The sequence below is a fragment of the Stegastes partitus genome, unplaced genomic scaffold, assembly GCF_000690725.1.
Source record: "Stegastes partitus isolate 25-593 unplaced genomic scaffold, Stegastes_partitus-1.0.2 Scaffold332, whole genome shotgun sequence".
Taxonomy (NCBI): Eukaryota; Metazoa; Chordata; class Actinopteri; family Pomacentridae; genus Stegastes; species Stegastes partitus.
Genome location: NW_007578063.1, coordinates 203,333 through 223,397, shown reverse-complemented (window position 1 = coordinate 223,397; position 20,065 = coordinate 203,333). Strand labels below are relative to the sequence as shown.

The 20,065-nt window shown below is 43.5% G+C and overlaps 1 protein-coding gene across 1 annotated transcript in view; it reads right to left on the bottom strand.

Moving 5' to 3' along the window:
• sema6bb (sema domain, transmembrane domain (TM), and cytoplasmic domain, (semaphorin) 6Bb) overlaps positions 1–20,065 on the bottom strand; it is a 147,967-nt gene that overhangs the window by 25,730 nt on the left and 102,172 nt on the right. The window contains exons 11-16 of the mRNA XM_008283900.1: positions 19,344–19,475; positions 18,618–18,767; positions 16,960–17,139; positions 14,373–14,513; positions 10,437–10,514; positions 6,410–6,468 (exon numbers count right to left, since the gene is read on the bottom strand). Coding sequence (XP_008282122.1) covers positions 6,410–6,468; positions 10,437–10,514; positions 14,373–14,513; positions 16,960–17,139; positions 18,618–18,767; positions 19,344–19,475 — 740 coding nt within the window. The remainder of the gene's footprint in view (positions 1–6,409; positions 6,469–10,436; positions 10,515–14,372; positions 14,514–16,959; positions 17,140–18,617; positions 18,768–19,343; positions 19,476–20,065) is intronic.

The following is a 20,065-nucleotide window of genomic DNA, read 5'->3' as shown; positions in this document are numbered from 1 at the left end:
CAAACAAATGCACTACACGAGATTGGAAGCATGCATTTGCCATTAATTACACTGAAACTGGCTTTTTTTGGAAGCAAATTTGCGAAGCTCGCTACACAAATGCGAACATGATTTCGGCTACGTCAGCCCTCGTGTGTGTTGCGTCCAAGAGATTACCAGACAACGGTGAAGTACCTGCTGAGCCCAGAGATTTACATGAGACACACATGCATGTACACACACACACACATAATTGAATACAGATATTTTCTCTGACCTCATCTCTTTCATCAAAGTGTACCTCCCACAACACATCGTCTCAATTAGACGTTGAGCTCCCCAAACTGAGCTTTGATCAAAGCCGGTTTAGAGGAACGGCGCGTCTCTGCATACTTAAACTAATATTCGGTATGTGTGTGTGTGTGTGTGTGTGTGTGTGTGTGTGTGATTTTTGCTTCTAATAAACGCACAGAGAGCCATGTATAACCACAAGTCAATACATTTAGCCACACTCAACTTCCTCGCAATTTCCCATTAGGAAACCGATCTCACACTGTGGACTCACGGCGACACAGAAAGACATTCCTTTAGCGACGGTGTCGAGGGAGGACGCCGTCCCCCATTTTTCGAGGAAAAAAGAAAACACTAAAGACGAGAAAAGTCGTGCGAAGTGAGGAGACGGGCAACAGCTGTGTGATATATGAAAAGGGAGAGATTAAGAGGATACGAGGCAGGTGGCTCGCATCGCCTCGACAGAGTTACAGCCTGGCCGCGAGCCCGCTGAGGAGGCCGCTGACAGCGCCTGTGACACGGGAGACGCCGGTGGCACTCTCAGTCCATTTGTCACAGCCGCCCCGGCCAAGCAGCCATGAAAACAGAGGCTCCGTCTCCCCTCCGTCCTGCACCTTTTCTCCAATCTCCAAGCTTTCATCCACTCTCGCCCTTGTGTGTGATTACCTCTGCGCCTCCTCGCCTTTTCTCCACCTCCCATGACTTTCTTTCTTGCCCTCTCTCCCCCCCTTGCTCCTGCTCCTTTTTCTATATTCACCCTCATGACTCCACGCTTCTGATCCCCTGAACCGTTTCCCCCCCCCTTTTCCATCCTCAAAGTTTGCCTCCTTCCTGTGATCTCTCAATCCCTTACTCATTCTTTTTGCTCCGCTCTCTACTCCTTGATCTGATTTAGCCGGCCTCCCCCCTCCCTCCCCCGTTCCCTTTCGCTCTCCTCAGGCCCATTCCTTCCCCCCGCCGCCTCCCCTCTTGCAGAATCACCCTTGATATCTATTCGACTGCCATCAGCCAGAGAAGAGATGAAAATCGATTCTCCTTCCAGCAACTGCTCCTCTCTGGTTAAGGAGAAAGGGGGAGGCAGTTAGCTGGGCTCTAAGTAAGGCCATACATCCATCTCCCTTTGAGGTCTGATGACAAGGCTGCTCTGAAATCAGTGTAGCTCCGACCGAGGCCGGGGAGAGATGAGTTAGAGGAGAGGCCCCGAAGCAGCAGCAGCAGAGGAGCAAAGACTGTGGTGCAAAAAATGACTTGCAAAAACATAACTAGCATAATTTCCCCTTAAAAAAAGCCCCAGAATATCGCCAACCTTACAGTGAGGGGTTGTTCAGCCAATTTACAAAAACTAATTTAAACATATTTTTTCACTCACAGAACCTGGGGCAGGGTGTAGTTGTGCAGACAGTTGCGGTTTTGTAGGAAATTTTGTTTTACACGCTCAAAGCGTCGAAAAACAGTCGAGGGGAAAAAACAGTAAGAGGCTCAGATGCTTAAATAAAATAAGGTCACATAAAGGTGATCCAGTGAAAGTAAATATTGTCCAGTGGCTAAATAACAGTAGACTTGTTTTAATTAATCACTGTTTACATGAAGTTCTCATTGTTTCTGGTCTATGATTCCTTAAATTTAGGCCATTGGCGGTTGTCAATAGTTCTTCCAAAGAGGGATTTTTTTGCCAGTAAACTTCTCGTATGGTTTCAAGCTACAAGAGGAAATAAACTATCTGGTTGGTTTCAAGGAAAAGTGCAATAGATTAGAGAGCAGTGTAGCCAGGAAAAAATAAATGCACTTTCCTATCCCTATACCATGAAGCATCTCATCTTTTGTTCCATTTCAGGCTGATTTAGGTGACCCTTAAATGTTACCACATAACTATGTTTTTTTCTATTGAAAAAAAACATTTTAAACCATGTTTTTATGGTAATTTATGGTTAAAGTTAACTTTTCCTGCAACTGGAGGCCAGAGAGGGAATTTTTTAGTTCGAAACGAGGCTACAGAAAGTGCTCCTCCACAAGGAAAGAAGTAAGCAAAGGGAAAGTGAAAATGAGTTTGCTGAATTTCCCCACAGAGAGATAGATAGGCCAGATCATATCTCACCTCTCATCTGCCGGGTCAAGATACAGACAGGTGGAATGAGTCCAATATAGAGATATGAAATATTCAGCAAGCGAAAGCCTTCTGTCTGTTCCACCGACCCGAGTCCCCGAGGAGTTTGTGTTTGCGAGCATCTGTGTTTGTTTGTAAGCGCGCAGGTGTAAAGAATGCGTCCTGTATACACGGAGAGAATATGGCGGATGAAGAGAAGCTCTGAGAAAAACGCTGATAGACACATTTAGCGAGAGTGTGCAGGCAGTTTTCAAAGTCTTAACGGTGTCAGTGACAGTTTGTCATAACAAGCCCATTGAAGCTGCGACTCTGTCTTCCCCCGACTGAATATTGCAATTGCAGATGGCTGAAAGAATCTTTGTCTTACGGAAAGACAAAGAAAGATGGATTCGGCACGAACTGGGGACAGGAAACACTGAGGAAGGCATCCATAACAGAGACAGTGAGAGTGTCAAATGGAAAAAAAGGGCGAGATATGATGAAAAGATTGGCCGTGGCACCAAGTTCATCACAATATCTGAGACAAAGTGCTGTCTAAGCGTTGGTGGCAGCTGTCAGATAGATGCTGGCTCGCGTTCCTGCCATGCCAGCCCAGCAGCTCCTGTTCATCTTGTGACAACAGAGCTAACCTCTGTCAACAGAGCTCAGCTCGGGCATATTTCAAGACGGGATCAGACGCTGGACCAAACATGCCTCAGAGCTCTACGGTTCCTCAAAGGCAGGGCTGCAGAGCAGGACAGTACATCTTTATGTAATATTGCTCCAAGGCCGATAGATGCCAGAGCGCTGCACGCTTTCATCCCAGTGTACCTGAGTGGACGGGTACAAATCTGAAACACGATACACGTATCTGTAGTCAGTTTAAAGGAGCACGCCACTAACTTACTGTCAATTTAAGAGTCACAACAAGTCAGATGTGATCAAAAAGTTCCAGGACTGTGTGTGTGAATGGAGCACCATGTGCATGCAGCAACCCTCTGCCAGACCAGTGGTACACACATTTTTTTTCATCATTGGTAGGTGCAGTTTCTCCACTGACTGCAAACTACAATGGAAAAGAATTTCACTTCGAGGAATCTCACTGGTGGTGAGAGGTGGGTCTCTAGCTACCACAGAGAGAAAAAATGTAGTTTTCACCTTTTTTTTCCCCATAATAAATGTCTATATTCTTTTTAGCTCTTCATTATAACAGCCTGTTCCTGCTGACTGCAGTATGCCATTGGTCCATTTTATGCAGAACTAGAGTCAAATGATGCATTCAACGTCTGCTTTAGCAGGAGCCTGGTGAAGAAAGCCAGTTTAACAACCAGCATGGTGATATCCATTATCTTTAATTGGGTTTTTAGGTTTAGGATGTCTAGCTTGGAGTCTCTATGCAGCGTGGGTTCTCTCCGGGTTCTCCGGCTTCCTCCCACACAGTCCAAAAACATGTTGAGGTTAATTGGTGATTCTAAATTGTCCGTAGGTGTTAATGTGAGTGTGCTTGGTTGTCTGTCTCTAAGTGTGACCCTGTGACAGACTGGTGACCTGTCCAGGTGTCCCCTGCCTTCACCCTGAGTCAGCTGGGATAGACTCCAGCCCCCCATGACCCTAGTGAGGATTAAGCGGTGTATAGATAATGGATGGATGGATGTCTAGCTTTTTTAAACTTGCTTCAAACTGCCCCCTGAAGGAGCCTGTTTTCTGTTTTCTTCAATGTCCACATGGTTGTACACTACTACTCAGGCTAGAGTTCTACTGTAAAATCCTCATGTGTCTGAGGGACAACTTTTGGCACAAACCACCTAAACTGGGACGCGACAGCAGGCGGGCGCTCCAATGTTATGTCTGCTACAACACAAAGATTACACATGGGGTGTTTTTGGGCCACAACAACACAAATGTCGCTCTCCATCCACCCTACTAGCTGGATTTGGCTCCCTGTGACTTCTGCCTCCTCCCCAAATGAATTTAAAGTAGAAGAGTTGCCATTTTTACTCTGTTTTAGAGATTCAGCGCTCATCGCAGATGGTGTTGGACATATTGTATAAATATGTGTGAAACCACAGGTCACACTGTGCAAAGCAGGGTCATGTTTATGAGCGCACACACTCAGTCCTGGAATTTTTTGATCAATCCTTGTATTATGTCGCTCTGGAAGTAGCTGATCTTTGGTTGAAATAAAGAACAGAAGTTAATTAATGGATATGAATGAATCAGAATGACGAGCTGTTTAAATGTGAGACATTCAAATTGGTAAGATATTTAGTGAATACATGGGTGCTGATGGAAATCTTGTATTAGCGGAGATTTGTTTTCACATGATCGCTTGAACTGAGCTCAGCACAGCGTCCCGATTAATTGTAAACACTGTTGTGTTGTGAGTGCGTCTTATGACAGAATACAATTCAGTTCATCCATTCGTGTAATACATTTGGCTTTTGCCTAAAGCGATGCACAAATGAGGCACAATCTGAGCCACCGGCAGATGAAGGAGATGCCACGAAGTAAGAAGAAGTGCAGCAGTCCTCAGTTTCATATTGCACCTGACACAAGTGCCCAAGTTCCAGGTTTCAGGTGTATGCACAAAGGCACAAAGGCATAAAAAATGACAGATATATACCGAGGTGCAGACAAAAGTTAAGTGATCTCTGCTACTGCTGCTGTAGGGAAGTGAAATATGAAATAATCTTGATGTAACCTGCAGTGATGTGCTGATGGAGGAGCTTTGTTCTTTGTTCAGTACCAGCGTTTGACCCCGAGACCTTGCAGCCGACCTCCACTTATAGCACACAGAGAAGAATCCAATACCAGAGCTTGTAAAACACTCCATTAGTTAACTGAGTAATTATGTTCATCTCTCACCCACTGGTGTTGTACAGAACTAGAGTAATGATCATCCAAGTTGTGCTTTTAATTACAATCCTCCTGTATGTGTTTGCTGAAGTGAAGGTCCCTCTTGGTAGAATTTGTAGGAGGAAATTAATCTCACATTTTTCACCCAAGTTTATGATAGTTTATAAAAAAAAACTTTTAGGAATCAAAAGCAGAACGGATGCACAATCGGTGGTAAATATAACCCACCGTGTGGAGGATCATGGGTTTGTGTTCAGGAGCAGGACCAGCGGTTTGACTCCCTCACATGTTCTATAAGGCGCCACACATGGGCCCAATGAAGACAAACGGCTAGCTTAGCTTTGCCATGCACAGAGTGAGCATCAGCCATCAATTACCGAGGCCGTCCCCTGTGGTTTCAGTGGTCAGAGGACCTGAAGTGAGAGAACAGCATCAAACAGAGCGCCCATCTGAAAAAGGATTAGAGTTGTACGCGGGTTCCGATTATGCAATATTTATCTGTTCTTTTCTCAGGGAGCACGGCACATGAACTCGGGGAACTTTCAGAAGCAAAGGATTAATTTGCACGCATTGGAATTAGCGCTTAGATCAAAGCGAAAGTGTGTGTGTGTGTGTGTGTGGGGGGGGTGTCATGGGAGTATCCAAAACCTCTGCGCATCTAGAATAGAGATTTGCTGGTTACCACTTCTATTTTCATAATGATATGGAGAAAGAAAAAAGGGAGACATCAAGGGGGGAACTCAAGCCGGAGTTGAATATAATTAACCACATGTATATGGAACAAAAAACCTACCAGACCAAAGCAAAGATAGCATACGAGTTAGGAGAGAGTAAACAGAAAGAAGAACAAAGTTCGCTAAAACACACACAGAGATTTTCGTGCCGGAGACGGAAATGAGTCTAGCAGAACCGTCTTTCGTGTTGGTTCTTGGTGGTTACTCCTGGGAGGCGTGAGATACTACAGAGCACTGAGGTGGATTGGGACTTGTCTCGGTGTTTATTTGTGGATTTCCTCTGTATAAATTGAAACTACCCGGCTCCTTCCTCGCTCTTACTGTATTGTTGTTTACCCTGACGATACACGAGTTATGTAAGGATCTGGGCAGAGACAAGAGAGCTATTTGCTTTAACACTTGTAGGCAAACACACACACACACACACACACACACACACACACACAAACAGGCTGACTCCTCTTACCGTCACAGTCACCCAAGTGGGCCACGTTTCCCTGTTCAACATCTTGCTCGAATGGCAGTCTGTAGAGGAGAAGAGACACAGTCATTAATCAGACGACACAGAGGCGCAGCAACTCGGTCACTGACACACAGCACAGATCCACTCTGATAGAGGAAAACTATCTCAATGTTACAGCTAAGGACGAGTCACAATGGAGTGTAAATCTCCACCGGCTCCTTTAGATCGAAGAAAGCTTTGTTTTTATTTTGATAAAGGGAATTAAAAAAATAAAATAAAATAAAATCATTAAATCTGAAAAGAGCCGGAGAGGCCCTTGAGCTGCCTAATATCCCACAATAATCACCATTATAATTTTAAGATAAGCACTTGTGCCTGCAGCGACAATAATTAAGCTAATTAATGCAATGAATTCTAAATATTTCTAGGTCAGCGCGGGTCTTAACGTTAGATATCGTCGCTGTGGATATAAACTCCTTATCTTGAGGTATTACAGTGGTTTTAAGGAAATCTGGTTTACTCATTAACATGCACCTTAAGGAGCTTCTTAAAAATATATCATACGATTATTCTATCAGCGTTATGGAAACCCTATTATAGATTTAAGGGAGCAAAAAAAAAAAAAAACAATTTGTCATATCAGTTTAATATTCAACAAATCCTAAAGCTGTTCTTGGTTTTGTGTAATTCTTGAGAAATTATGACATATTGTATTTCTACAACTCATTTCCCATTCGGGCGACGGGGGAGCGCGGAAAAACTCAGCAGACAATAACATATGATGAAGTGAGGAAACGGAGAGGAAATGAGAACAGCTTACAGGCCAGGTGCTCACAAAGACAAACACAACTGCTTTTAGTTATGGTTCACGTCTGGGGGGAAACGGCACCGAGTTGCAGCGGACGGGCTGAGCGCGAGCGCACAGATCTATAAGCCTGCAGGCTGCGCTCAGTACAGAGAAACACTGCTAATGAAGTTCAGGTGGATGGAAAGACCTCGAGTTAAGTGATTTAAGTAAAATGTGTGAGAAAGTGTTCTTTCTGCTCCTTTTCCCAACAGCACAGCAGTGGACAATGCACAGGCCACATTCTGAAGCAGACTGGACGAAGACACGCTAGAATCGATGGCATTTGATTTATAAAACAGGGTGGCACAGTGGTTAGCACTGTTGCCTCGCAGCAAGAAGGTTGCCGGTTCATGTCCCAGTGGGGGCACCAGAATCTTTCTGTGTGGAGTTTGCATGTTCTCCCCGTGCAGCGTGGGTTCTCTCCGGGTTCTCTGGCTTCCTCCCACACAGTCCAAAAACATGTTGAGGTTAATTGGTGATTCTAAACTGTCCGTAGGTGTGAATGTGAGTGTGCTTGGTTGTCTGTCTCTAAGTGTAGCCCTGTGATAGACTGGTGACCTGTCCAGGGTGTCCCCTGCCTTCGCCCTGAGTCGGCTGGGATAGACTCCAGCCCCCTATGACCCTAGTGAGGATTAAGCGGTGTATAGATAATGGATGGATGGATGACACATTTTGAAATGCAGTTGGATTGTAATACATGCACAAGGTTTCCATTCTGATTTCAGTGTTGGTACTTTACACCCTAACATGCAGATTTACACCAAAACGCATGATAAGAAATAGTTAAACTTTATTATTGCTGCATGCATTTTCTTGTGCAGAATTAAAAGAGAAGATTGGTAACACTCTCATATCTAAATATGAAGCGACACTATTAACTCAGCCCAACATGGAGACTGGAAGCAGGGAGTTCGCCTGGCTCCGTCCAATTCTACCTCTGAAGCTCACTTTAGAGTTGCGTGCTGGCACGATTTCTTGGCCTGAGCTAAACTAACTGAGGGCAAGAGAACAAATAGCCTACAAGTTTCTTGTGGCACTTGCCAAGCTGTCGTTGTAAATAAGAAATAGTCTTTAATGACTTGTCTTGTAAACTAAAAAAAAAAGCATATTTCTCAAAATATCAAATTATTCCATGTTTTTAAAAATGCCTCTGACTTTAACGCATGAATTGATGTGATTTGTTCGGCATAAATTGTCAGAAGTGCCCAAACAGATTTGACTCAGAACCAAACTGTTAAAACTTAGACCCACAGCTCAGAAGCTCAAGTGACTTGATGCAAACCTTTAAGTAAGAATGCCGTGAAGATACTGACTGAAATGGAAGGAAGGTGTGTACACATGCATGGATGTTGTGTTACACTGTAATGGAGCTTTTTTATTTGTTCACAATTCTGCACTGAGGCAATGTTTGGCCTTCAAACCACATCTGAGGAACCGGGGGCAGGAGTAGGATGCTGTATTGACCTCAGCAAGTCGGTATCGTGCAATTAGCTAAAGGCTCCAGCAGCAGCGCAGCCAACATTCGTTCTTTTAATGCCTGAAAAACACTGTGACAAATGAGTCCGAGTGCGCCGCGAACGTACAGCGGTTGTCATCTTAATAAAGAATAATGCTTCGTGTTCAGTCGGCTGCTCACACACTGTGGGTCATTTACTTTGTATACATTAGCTTTCGCCTGTGGGTTTGTGTGTGTATTTCTTTTTCTTTTTTTACAGTTGGATTTTTATTTCTTGCACAGTCTCCCAGGTAGATTGGATCATTATTTAAAAGATGCCGTAATGAAACAGAACCTGATAAAGACCACATGTGTGTGCACGGTGAACGCTGTGGACAGAGCGTTCAGCTGGTACTCCAGGGAGTATCGCCGCAGTTGACAGGACTTATGTAGACGGATTATGGGGCAACTTAAAGTAATTTAATAAATATATTGATATATTGCCGGCTTTGACGCCTGAACACTTGACGCGGCAATTAAGAATGTATGAATAGCTAGCAAGAGAGCCGAGAAGATGAAAGTAAGCTAAAAGAAATACATGAAAGATTGAAATCTCCACCATCTGCAACCAAGTGCTACAAACGCAAATTTAAACCAGCCTAAATATAACGAAAAAAATCAAGTAACAAGCACTATGCATGCATTCAAATGGACACATTTCTGGCAAAAGAAGCTGAAATCAGCATCTAGAAACAGTGCATTGTCACATTATTCCAACTGGCACAAGCTGAAAAGACAATCAGACAGAAATTAGGACAACATATGCAAGCAGGTAAATCAAACTAACTTTCCTGGCAGCCAAAGTGCTGAAACATCGACTACAGCTGAACCTCCAAAACTTGTCTTCCTCAGAAACTGCCCAAATTTTTTAAAAAAAACAAAAAAAAAGTTACATAAGGCCAACTGCTGCGCTCTCTCCTCTGGCGTCACTTTGCAAAGAGAGGTTGCATTATTCCACAAAGAGGAAATCCACAGTAACTCGATGCGGGATCGATTGCCGAGTTGACCGCCCTTGGTAAATCTAATCAGGAGCAACATAGAGGCCTTTAATAATATAAGCAGGCAGCCTGAGGTGGTCTTTAAGGCCCATGTTGTCTGTTCAGCTGGCACTACACCTGTGTTTGAAGGCCTAATTCAATAAGCGGCTTGACTAAAGAGAAATTTGATTTCACTGGAGGGAAACCAGCCACAACTGGAGGTGAGCTGTCAAGGCGGACCGCTGCGTTTCAGACAACACAACGTCTGGGTGGATGCGCGACACAGACGGCGTTACACAAGAGAGAAACAAACACAGAAAGCCACTCAGTCACACCACCAGCACGGCGCTTTATGACCGCCACTCGATAACACGTGAAGTGAAGGAGCATTGTTTAGGATCAGACATCTTGAATCGATAAGTACCCACAGAGGAGACTGTGTGACAGGCTGCTTAGAGGGCACAGATGTTGCTTAAATAGTAGGCAGCCAGAACCAAGACTTCCAGAGCAGATAAATAATATATGGGGCGTCTCTATGGGTGGTCTCCGAGGTCTGCTGCCAGAAAAATAACCTTGAGAGGGGTGAAAAACTGGGAAATAAATCAAATCAAAACAAAAAATGGTGGATCAAAAAAAAAAGTGGGAGCAGAGAAACGGATGTAAAGGCTGTAAGTGAAGCAGTGTGTTGATGCAAATGGAAAGGTGTCATACCTGGTCCCGGGTCTGAGGAAAGAGCAGGTGCTTCCTCTGGTCCAGCCACAGTACGGATCCCTGGAGGCGATGCAGTTCCTGCAAAGAGAGAAGAAAGAAAAAAAAACCTCATTTGAGTGATTGAACGTCTGAGGTTCTCAGTTCGACTTAATGAAGCCTCAGAGTCAGATTCTGCTCTGCTTGAGCGTGACAACCACAAATTTCACACATGAAATAAGGGCAACAGTTGACTTATTTCCATTACCAATTACTTTAATAATCACTTTTTCTTATTGGTTTGATTATTGGTTTAGCTTATACGACGTTATCCCAACTAGAACTTATTAAGCTGATACTTTTTATCTGATCAACTACAAATACTGATACAAAGTTTTGGTGTGACACCTTTTTTTTTAAAATTCCACCTCGAAGGAAGCTACAAATTTTCACTTTTCCACCTTGTAAAACCTGCTCGATAATGTTATTCATCACAGTGAATATTTTGTCATCGCTGTCACAATGGCAGTACTGGGCAAGGTGCTAATGCACGTGAGAGAAGCAACGCATATCAAAGAAGTTGTACTTGCGACTGAAATAAAGTAAGAATTATCCTGATAGTTCATTCTTGACTTTCCGATAGTAGTTATACAGACAAAACAGACTTAAGTAGATTTTTCCAGGATTTCCAAACACATTTCTTTCCAAACTTTCAGAGCTTAGAGCTGAAACCTGTGGAAAACCTCATAAGTGGATCTTGAGTTAAGACTTTCCTGAGACTAGTTTTAGGAAATTCCTCCGTTCTGAGATTGAAGTCGTCCAACAGCAACCTTCACCATTTTTTTTTTCCCCTCCCAAAAAACGGTTTCTAAATGTCAGTATTGCCTGGGGCGTGTCTTCTGAGTTTGATTCTCAGAGAATATGCATCACATATTAGACACTTTAACACCATCTTTTACTCCATATTTTTACTCAACCTCCTCATGTCCTTGGCTGCAGCCAACAATCTTCCTGCTCGCAGCGACTCTGCCACACAATGATAATGGAATGCGGACAAAACCACAAAGCCACTGAAATGTGCGCTGTGAAAGACTGCCAATATCTTGCAAGTCTTTGTAAGTTAATTTTCATACAAGACTTGTGTCAAGAATAAAAAAAAAAAAATCACACTTGGAAAGAAGGGACTCATTCTAAAAACTTGTGCCAGCAGCAAAGTGAAACGTGCTGCTCGGGATGAGTCAGTACTGACCAATTAAACAATATGTGGAACCTTTTGACAGTATGCTTTACTAATTATAGTTTATACATCCAAAGGACAAAAGCTTTAGTGGTGAGGCATTTCATAATGATCCTAACGTGTCCATATAGTGGTTTTGTGCATGGGTTTTGTTTCCATGGCAACAGTATCTTGACAACACATCATCACTCAAACTGCATGGACTAGCATCTCTCCTCGCTGTGATATTTTCTGCCTGACAGATCATATAGCTTGCGATACGCAGGCATGGGCAGAGCAAGTTTCTTATCCAGTAGAGACAACAGGGCCTTTCTACAAAAAAAAGTAAGATTTTCAACTATGAGCGCTCAGAGCAGCTGCACAAAGAAGGCGCCGCACCTTAAAAAAAAAGCCGCATACATTCTCTCTTCATGTAGAACAATTGGAAAAAGATGCATTTGCTTGAAAAACTCGGCCTTAAATGTCTAAAACGGTTCTTTAATGATTTACCTTAGGCTTGCTGGGTGACTAGTTTGTAATGACGTGAGGTTAAACAAGGTCAAAAGGTCACATCTGTCCACTCTGTAAAGCAGGCTGTTCCTATAAAATGGTAAATTAACAGGAATTTGTTTTAAAATAACTTTTACCTACAGCAGAAAAGCACCAGCGCTACATCAAAAATGTGTGTTGGTTTTGTTTCTATGACAACGATCCCTTGGCAACATATCATCTGTCTAACTACAAGCATCACTCCTTGTTGTAAACACTTCTGCCCGACACATCAAACAACCTGCGATGGACAGTAATAACCCCAACAAGCTGCAGTAAAGACTGCAAGATTTTCCCACTATGAGCGCTTGGAGCGGCGCACAGTAAAGGAAGCGCACTCTGAAAAATAGGCCGTATGAAGCTGCATCCTCCCTCCAGATAGAACAATTCAAAAAAGATGCTGGTGATCAGAAAAACTCAGCTTTACACAGTTCAAACGGTTCTTAACTGATACGTGTGGTTGCTAACGGTACAGTTTGTAAAGATGAGGGATTAAACGAGGTTAAAAGGTCATATCTGTACATACTGTAAAGCAAGGCTGTACTATAAAACGTTGAAAAATAACCTTTGAAATGTTTAAACAGGATTAAAGCCGGATGGAAGGAAATCTGTACATCAACTACGAGCGTATTTCAAAAACATCCTCCTTCCTTTCCACCCTTAGGCTGTTTGTCCATATAGCGTTTTCCTGGTGCTCCAGGGAGTACGCTGTTGCTTCATCAAAAATGTCTGTGGGTTATACAGTAGCATCCCTCTGATATTTTCTGCCTGACACATCATACAGCTTACGATAGAGAGGCACGGACAGAACAAGCTTGTTACCGCAGCCCCTTTCTGAAAAGTTCTATGATTTTTAACTAGGAGTGGCTGCATAAAAAAAGGCAGCGCGATCTAAAAAAAAAGGCTCCATTTTCATCAGAAACTACTGGAATGGTTCTTAAATGATAAGCTGCGAGCCTGCTAGATGGCTAATTGTACAGTTTGTAATGATGAGGTCAAAAGGTCACATCTGTACACACTGTGAAGCAAATACAATCAATAAGAATGTATTGAGAAACAACAGAAAAACCAAACGGGATTAAAGCCGAGTGGAAAGAAATCTGTGCATCAGCCGTAACCACGCAGAACAAAAAAAATGCAAAGCGCTCGCAAAACACTAAAGGTTAAAGAAGCAGACCTGGAGCCGCTCAAGCGTGACTAAGAAAATCTCGAGCCCACTCGCACACAGTAAATTAACTCTCGTACCGACATGGAAACACACACTAAAGCGCACCTCGGAAAACATGTGAGCGTCTCCTTTAATGTGCTCCGGATTACACGCCTGTATGACTCACCTGGTTCAGCGAACACGCCGCACGGCTCGCTGGCGTGTGCCGGTTTTTGTTAGTGTGTCGGCGGACCCCGGACGTGGCCACACAGCCACGGGCGGCGAGGCTCGGCAAAGCGCGCCAGCCGGGAAACGGAGAGCCTCGGCGTCGCGTGGGCGTGAGGCAGGTGGAATATCATCGCTTCAAATACGTGCATCTTTATGTTTAATTACGGGGGGTTAAACGAACTTGCACCTTTTCGTAAATGCCCCCCGCTGCGCATCCATTTAACACCCGAAAAGCTGCCAAAATAGCTGAGCAACTTTTTCACAGGGCCTTCTAAGCGAGAACACGTCAACTTGAAATGGAATAATATCATAATAGCACATTCGTCGGTAATTATACCTCATTAAAACCCAGTGCAAATCAAGGTGTAATGGAATTATTGAACTAGCGCAGGATTCTTTTACAATCTGTGCTGCAACAACCTTTATTTATTTAGAATGTAATACGACACATTTTCAGGAAATAATATCACTTTCTCCTAAAATGAGTTTAAAGTAAATAATACAGCATTACTTTTAATGGCATGAAGCTTTAAAGGGTTTATAGCTGTAACAGGTTCCTATCAATTGACTGGCCTCTTTTATTGAAGTTTAAACATCTCAGTGTGATGCAGCAGTTGACAGATTATCATTGTGCCGAAAATGCAGAGTGACAGATGTTATTAAGATGTTGTGTTGTGCTATTATTTGCAGGAAAAGTCAGGGCGACTACAGATGGCAGAGCCATCACCGCATCTCGCTCAAGGACGCTTGTGACACTCGAGAACCTGCCCCGCTGCCCCTTTCATGTTCACGTACGTGCGGCACTTTGGTTCCGACTTACTTCATGCATCGGGAGTAGAGCTGGCACCGCGCCACCGGTACTCGGACCACACAGGAGGGGAAGGCGAGCAGCAGAGTGTGGCTCACCCGGTCCAGAGTCAGAGACAGCAGCTGCCTGGCCTGCGGAGAGTCTTCAGCGCACCTGCATCACAAACAGGCAGGCGCACATAAAACAACAAACGCATTAGGCAATTTCAATTACCGGAGCGAGGCTGCACATTAAACCCCTGACCTCACTCTGAGCATTACGCTGGGGAAAAAAAAAAAAGGCGCTCCTCGTGACTCCATGTGAAACACAACCAAACATAAACAGCTTTATAAATAAGAGCCGTAATAAAGCAGCGAGAGGCCGTCCGTGTTGCCGTATGTTACGGTGTCAACCCAAATATGCATTGTGCTGATTGTCGAAGTTTGAGGGGTCGGGCGGCCATCAAACACAGCAGCCAGGAGCTGAATCGGTTCTAATTGGCACTTAGAGCCGCGATGGCTGGCACCGACCGGCCTCCATGCAGCAGATTTATACCTTTTTATGCACATGTGCACTCATGCATCAGTTGTATCTGGATGGTTTATGGTAATAACATTGCGGTGGGCCCACAGTCATTAAGAAGAATCTATCATTCTGCTGAGGCCAAGCTGTGACTCATTCTTCACAGCCAATATCACGAAAGGCAGGAGGAAGGAGAGAAAGTGAAGAAATAAACAACTAACAAATGTAGGGCAGGAGAGAAAAAAACAAAAAGAGCAAAGAGAGAAAAGAAACTTAAAGACACAGAACCAGGCAGGGGAGGGAGAACATGTCTCTGTGTCAGTGTTACATCTCTTTCAGGTCATTTCCTGGTTCACGGTGGCAACCGGCCTATCACAGATCGGTGATTTTGATCCGTGCCGACTTCTCAAAAAGATAACTGTGTAACCTGGGGTTTATTACGACGCACCAGGTCCTTCTTTGTCCGTGGATGTAAGGTGAGGTTGAGGGTGGCCTGGCCCGCAGCTACAAATGATGTGACTGCGCTCTGTCTCCTGATTAGCCGGCCGCCCGCTGTGATAGCCGGGCAGCCGCTGACCTCCTGGTGGGCCTCACCATGCATACCAAATTAACCGTCACACACGCTGGCTGCGGTCCACAGCAGCTTAATTCATCACACAAGTCCCTCTGCCATCACTATCCGTCATTTTGTCTTATCCGGGGCAGAAATTGGTTGGAGGAGAAGACAGAAGGATTGAAACGGCACGATGTCTACAATAGGGACAGAGTGTGTTTCCAGCCAGTTGGTTCAAGAAATAATACTTTGTTTCTACTTGTTGCAGGGGAAAAAAATAAAAAATTGGCTTACATATCAGTGAATGCAATTACCACAACAGAGAGCTAGTGTTTCGAAACATGTACTTTCTTTTTTAAAATGCCTCTAATTAGCCATGGTGAAGGATAATCACCAGCCAAATCTGCCTGCATCTGTGTGACAATTTCCTTTGCCTCCACCCTGCAGTCATTTCGCCATGTGGAAGAGTGAATCGCAACAAAAGACAAAAAAAAACTGAGAACTGAAAAGGCATTGTACCCAGTTTTCATTACATAATGACGGGCGCCGGCGAAGCCTCAAAGCCTCGCGCGTCGTGTAAAAAATGCTAATTAGTCCATTCCAATCTTTTGTCTCGATCCAGATTCAGAAATGCGATTTAGCTTCAGACTGAAGATAAGAGGTCAATTTTCCTGACAGAGTGTAACTTTGGTCAAGATTAATGATAATGTGGCTTTGTCTTTTTCTTTTTTTTTTTTTGTCATTACTTTCTGATGTTTCCTCCCCCTAATGCTGTTTTACAGTATGTCTCAGGCTCATTAGAAGATGTTAAGATTTCTCGATAATGAATATTAGCAGACATTCCTTTCTTTCTGTTCTCTACATGGGAGTTGCGTCGTCTCGGATCCAGCACACAATTATGTGCATCACGCAGAATAGGTGAGGTTTTCTGCATAATTCAGGGCACGTCATGTTTCCAGGACATATCATACTCTTCTTTTTTTTTTTCCCCCTCCTATTTCTTTTCTAGGCGCATCACACCACCAGCTCCCCTCACTGTGTATACATCAAACCCAGATGTCACTTAACCCCTTCCTGGTTCTGGATGTTACCGCTGTTTGTCTTCTGTGAGCTACTGTGCTAAAAAAAAAAATAGCGAAAGAAATGTAAATATGAACCTATAGCCTGCAGCTAGTTAGGATAGCTGGTGTCACAAAGGGAAACAGGTAGTCTGACTGGAAAAAAAGGGGAAAAAAAGCATCTCTAGAGCTTGCTAATTAACATGTCACACGCTAACGTCAAGTCGAAGGAATATTCAGGCGCATAACCACCCATAAAACCGCATTGTGTCCTTTTTGCACTTTGGTTTTTGCACAAATGAGATATTGTGTGTGTTAATTAATGGACTTTAGAGGTGTTGAAAGGGTTTTTTTTTTCCAACCTTTTTTTTTTTTCCACATCTAACCGTCTCCTGGCTGAAATCTGAGCCGACACACCACAATATTATCACTTAAATCTCTTCTTTTCTGTTCGCTCAGCAGCCCATGCGTCGGAATATTGTCTTACTTATCAGGGTTGAATCCCTCCAGCTCCTCCAGGAAGATGTTGCTGTTGGTGACGGTATTGTCCTGGTTGGGCATAATGAGAAACTTGAGGATGGTGCCTCTGCTCGACCCCAGGAAGAGGACTGTGCGGTTTCTATAGGGCCCGGCCTCCGTATCCACCACAATCTTATTCAGCTGGTACCTGAACCGGAGCAGAGACAAAGAACTGCATTAATTCCACGGAGCCGTGCAGCCCATTTGGGAAACTTTCTCTTTTTTCCCATGAAAGCTAAAAGCACAAGCGAAGTGGCTCCTGGAGGCCAGTTTATGATTTAAGTGCATTAAAACTGATTGGTTTGGGTGCAAAATACGGACTCTTGTGAATTTAAATCATAATGTGCCATTTTCTCTTGAGTCGCTGCGAAATGAAATGAATTCCACCGAGAAGAAGCCGCTCGTCAAATTTGCATAATAAACTAATTACGCCAGACGTTTCAGTCATTAATAATATCAGTCAAGTAAATGGGCTTGTCCTGGAACAATAGCAGAGTGCTGCTGTGCCGCACGCCGGCCTGTGAGTCAATAGACGAGAATAGAAGCCATGTTGTGTCGGGTGTTTAATATTCCTCATACATCCAGTCCCTATAATCCCCCAGCGGCCGGTCGACAGGGGGACTCCATACGGTAGATAGCGCAGAGAGAGAGAGAGACAGGGACGCATGTATTTATGTTAGATTTGATGTGCCGCAGCTGCTCGCCTGCGAACAAGAGCTTCAACGCCAAACCTGGATAACTTCAAGCCTCAAAAGACACGTCGTCCCTACTGCGCATGTCAACATCCTGCAGGAACTCCTCCGCTAAACTTTTTATCGCTGACTTAATGCACAACATTTTTACACCACTGATTTGAAACGATGAGTTCAATTAATGTACTCGTACTGGAGATTCCAAAACAAGCAAACAACAAAACGGTGCCTGAGCATAACCATTAAAAAAAAAAAAAGCCTTTATTCTACTCTACTTGCCGCTTGTGAATATTATATTGTGGGAAAAACAAATGAATGATGCTGTTATGCAAATACGTTCTATAGATTCATTTTGCAGTCTGTCAGATATGTTAATTTAAAAAGTGCTTCCTCGTTAAGTTGATGAGAAATATAATTGCTGCACTGAGATTCTTTCACAAACTATTTGCTTCAAATTAGCAAAACGTATACACGGTTGCCCATAAAGCTGGAATAAAATTGTTTTTTTAGCCTCTTCTCATGAAATGATTGTGACAATGCGATTTATTCTTGATAGATAACGTCTATATCTTCTCAAAACTTTATTGACATCGCAATATACATACACAGTAAAAAATTAAACCACAATTAGCTTTTGCAAACTGTGTATTCAGGCTTTTAAAGAATTGGGCATACTGAAGAATAGGATTAAGGGTTTGTGGCATATTGTCCACAAGCTTGTTGATAGTATCAATGGGCAGGACGTCCCACTCTTTGGTCGGATCCCAAAGTCAGAATTTGTTTAACCTGAGTAACTGCAACTCAGTATGTAATCATTGCACCTGGTCAAAAGTGAAGTGTATACATTGAAATAAAAAGAGGAATGTGTCTGGAAACAAAAGTTATTCCAACTTCATGGGCAACAGTGTGTATTCAGGATTACGTTCAGCCTCACCTGACCATGGTTCTGACAATCCACGGTCTTTGTCCCAGCGACGGGACCGCTTCGTCCATCAGAGGATGAGTCTTGACAAAGTTCAGCATCTCATCGGGGAAAGAGTTGGAGGAATTAAATCTGGATCCTTGAACGGCGCAGCCACCGGGTCTGAGGGGACAACAAAGATTCGGCGCGTTAAGCAGAAAGGACAGAATATTTTTGAATACTTCAGGAGTCTGTGAAGACATAATTACATAATTCAGGAGTCTAGACTGTCTGAATGTCTGTATTATATTTTAAACAGGAGACTGATTTGATTTACTGAAAAGAATCGTACTTTTGGAGTATTTGGCAAAGTGGCGGATAGCTGCATGAGTCCGAGGCATAACTTTAGATTGGAGGAGAACAAGATGTGTCCTTGTGAAAATGGATTTTCCAACTCAATGTGATTTTGGACAAATTTCTACAAGATGAAGTCCTATCTGCAGCATCTCCCTGCGTTCTCCATGACGTGTGTGTGTGCGTATGATCTCATTTCACGTCGTTAATGAAACAACACAAGTATTATTGTTTGCATTCTCTCGCTATGAAATCCTATGAAATCCTACAAATGAACTGCGAATCCAACTTTGTAGATCAGCACTTTGGCGAAACTTCAATAAAGTTCAAAACGCTGCTTTCTTCTCATAGTTCTTTGATAACAACCCGAACGCAGGTGCATAAATTGATTACTGCCATCTGCACCTTGGCTTTGGGATGACTTCATCTGGAACAGGCGTCCAAATGGATTCCGGTGATTTCTGCTCCTTAAACCTCCCATCAAACACTGCAGCCAGCTGCTCCATGTCAAAGGCACAAACCGCCGAACCCGGGATGCTGCGAGGAGGGAAGGTGGAGAGACAGAGGTGGATTGAGACACTTGGAGCTGATACAAAATGACTGCCGGTAGGCTTTACTTTCCAACAAGGGTGGCGGAATAAGTGACAGGAAAAAGAGGAAATAAGGTGGATTATAGCTTAGACTGAGAAATAGACTGTGAAACTGGAAATAGGAAAGAAGTTAAAATATAGAAAGTCAATTGTGAGCGTGAGAAAGGGACAGACACCCAGCGAATATGACAAATTGGATATGGGCTGCTCATATTTTGACATTCAATGCTGGAGCACAAAGGAAATTGTTACTGAGATGGAAAGAAAAACGGGGGGTAAGACAGACGCTGTCAACTCCGCGGCCAAAGAATAGATATGAGGCGGATGCAATAGCTAGATTAGGCTCATGAAAAGATCTTGGCTGGAATTCCTGGAATATAAAACGAAATAGGAAATGAGTCACTGAATATTCTGTTTTTTTTTCCCTCCTCCCCTCCAAAAAAGAAGAGGGGACGGTTCTCGTAAAGGAAACAAACCCAACAAGATGTTCCTGTAAAAAAGCCCGGTGCACCTCAGAGCCTGTTTAACTACTCATGA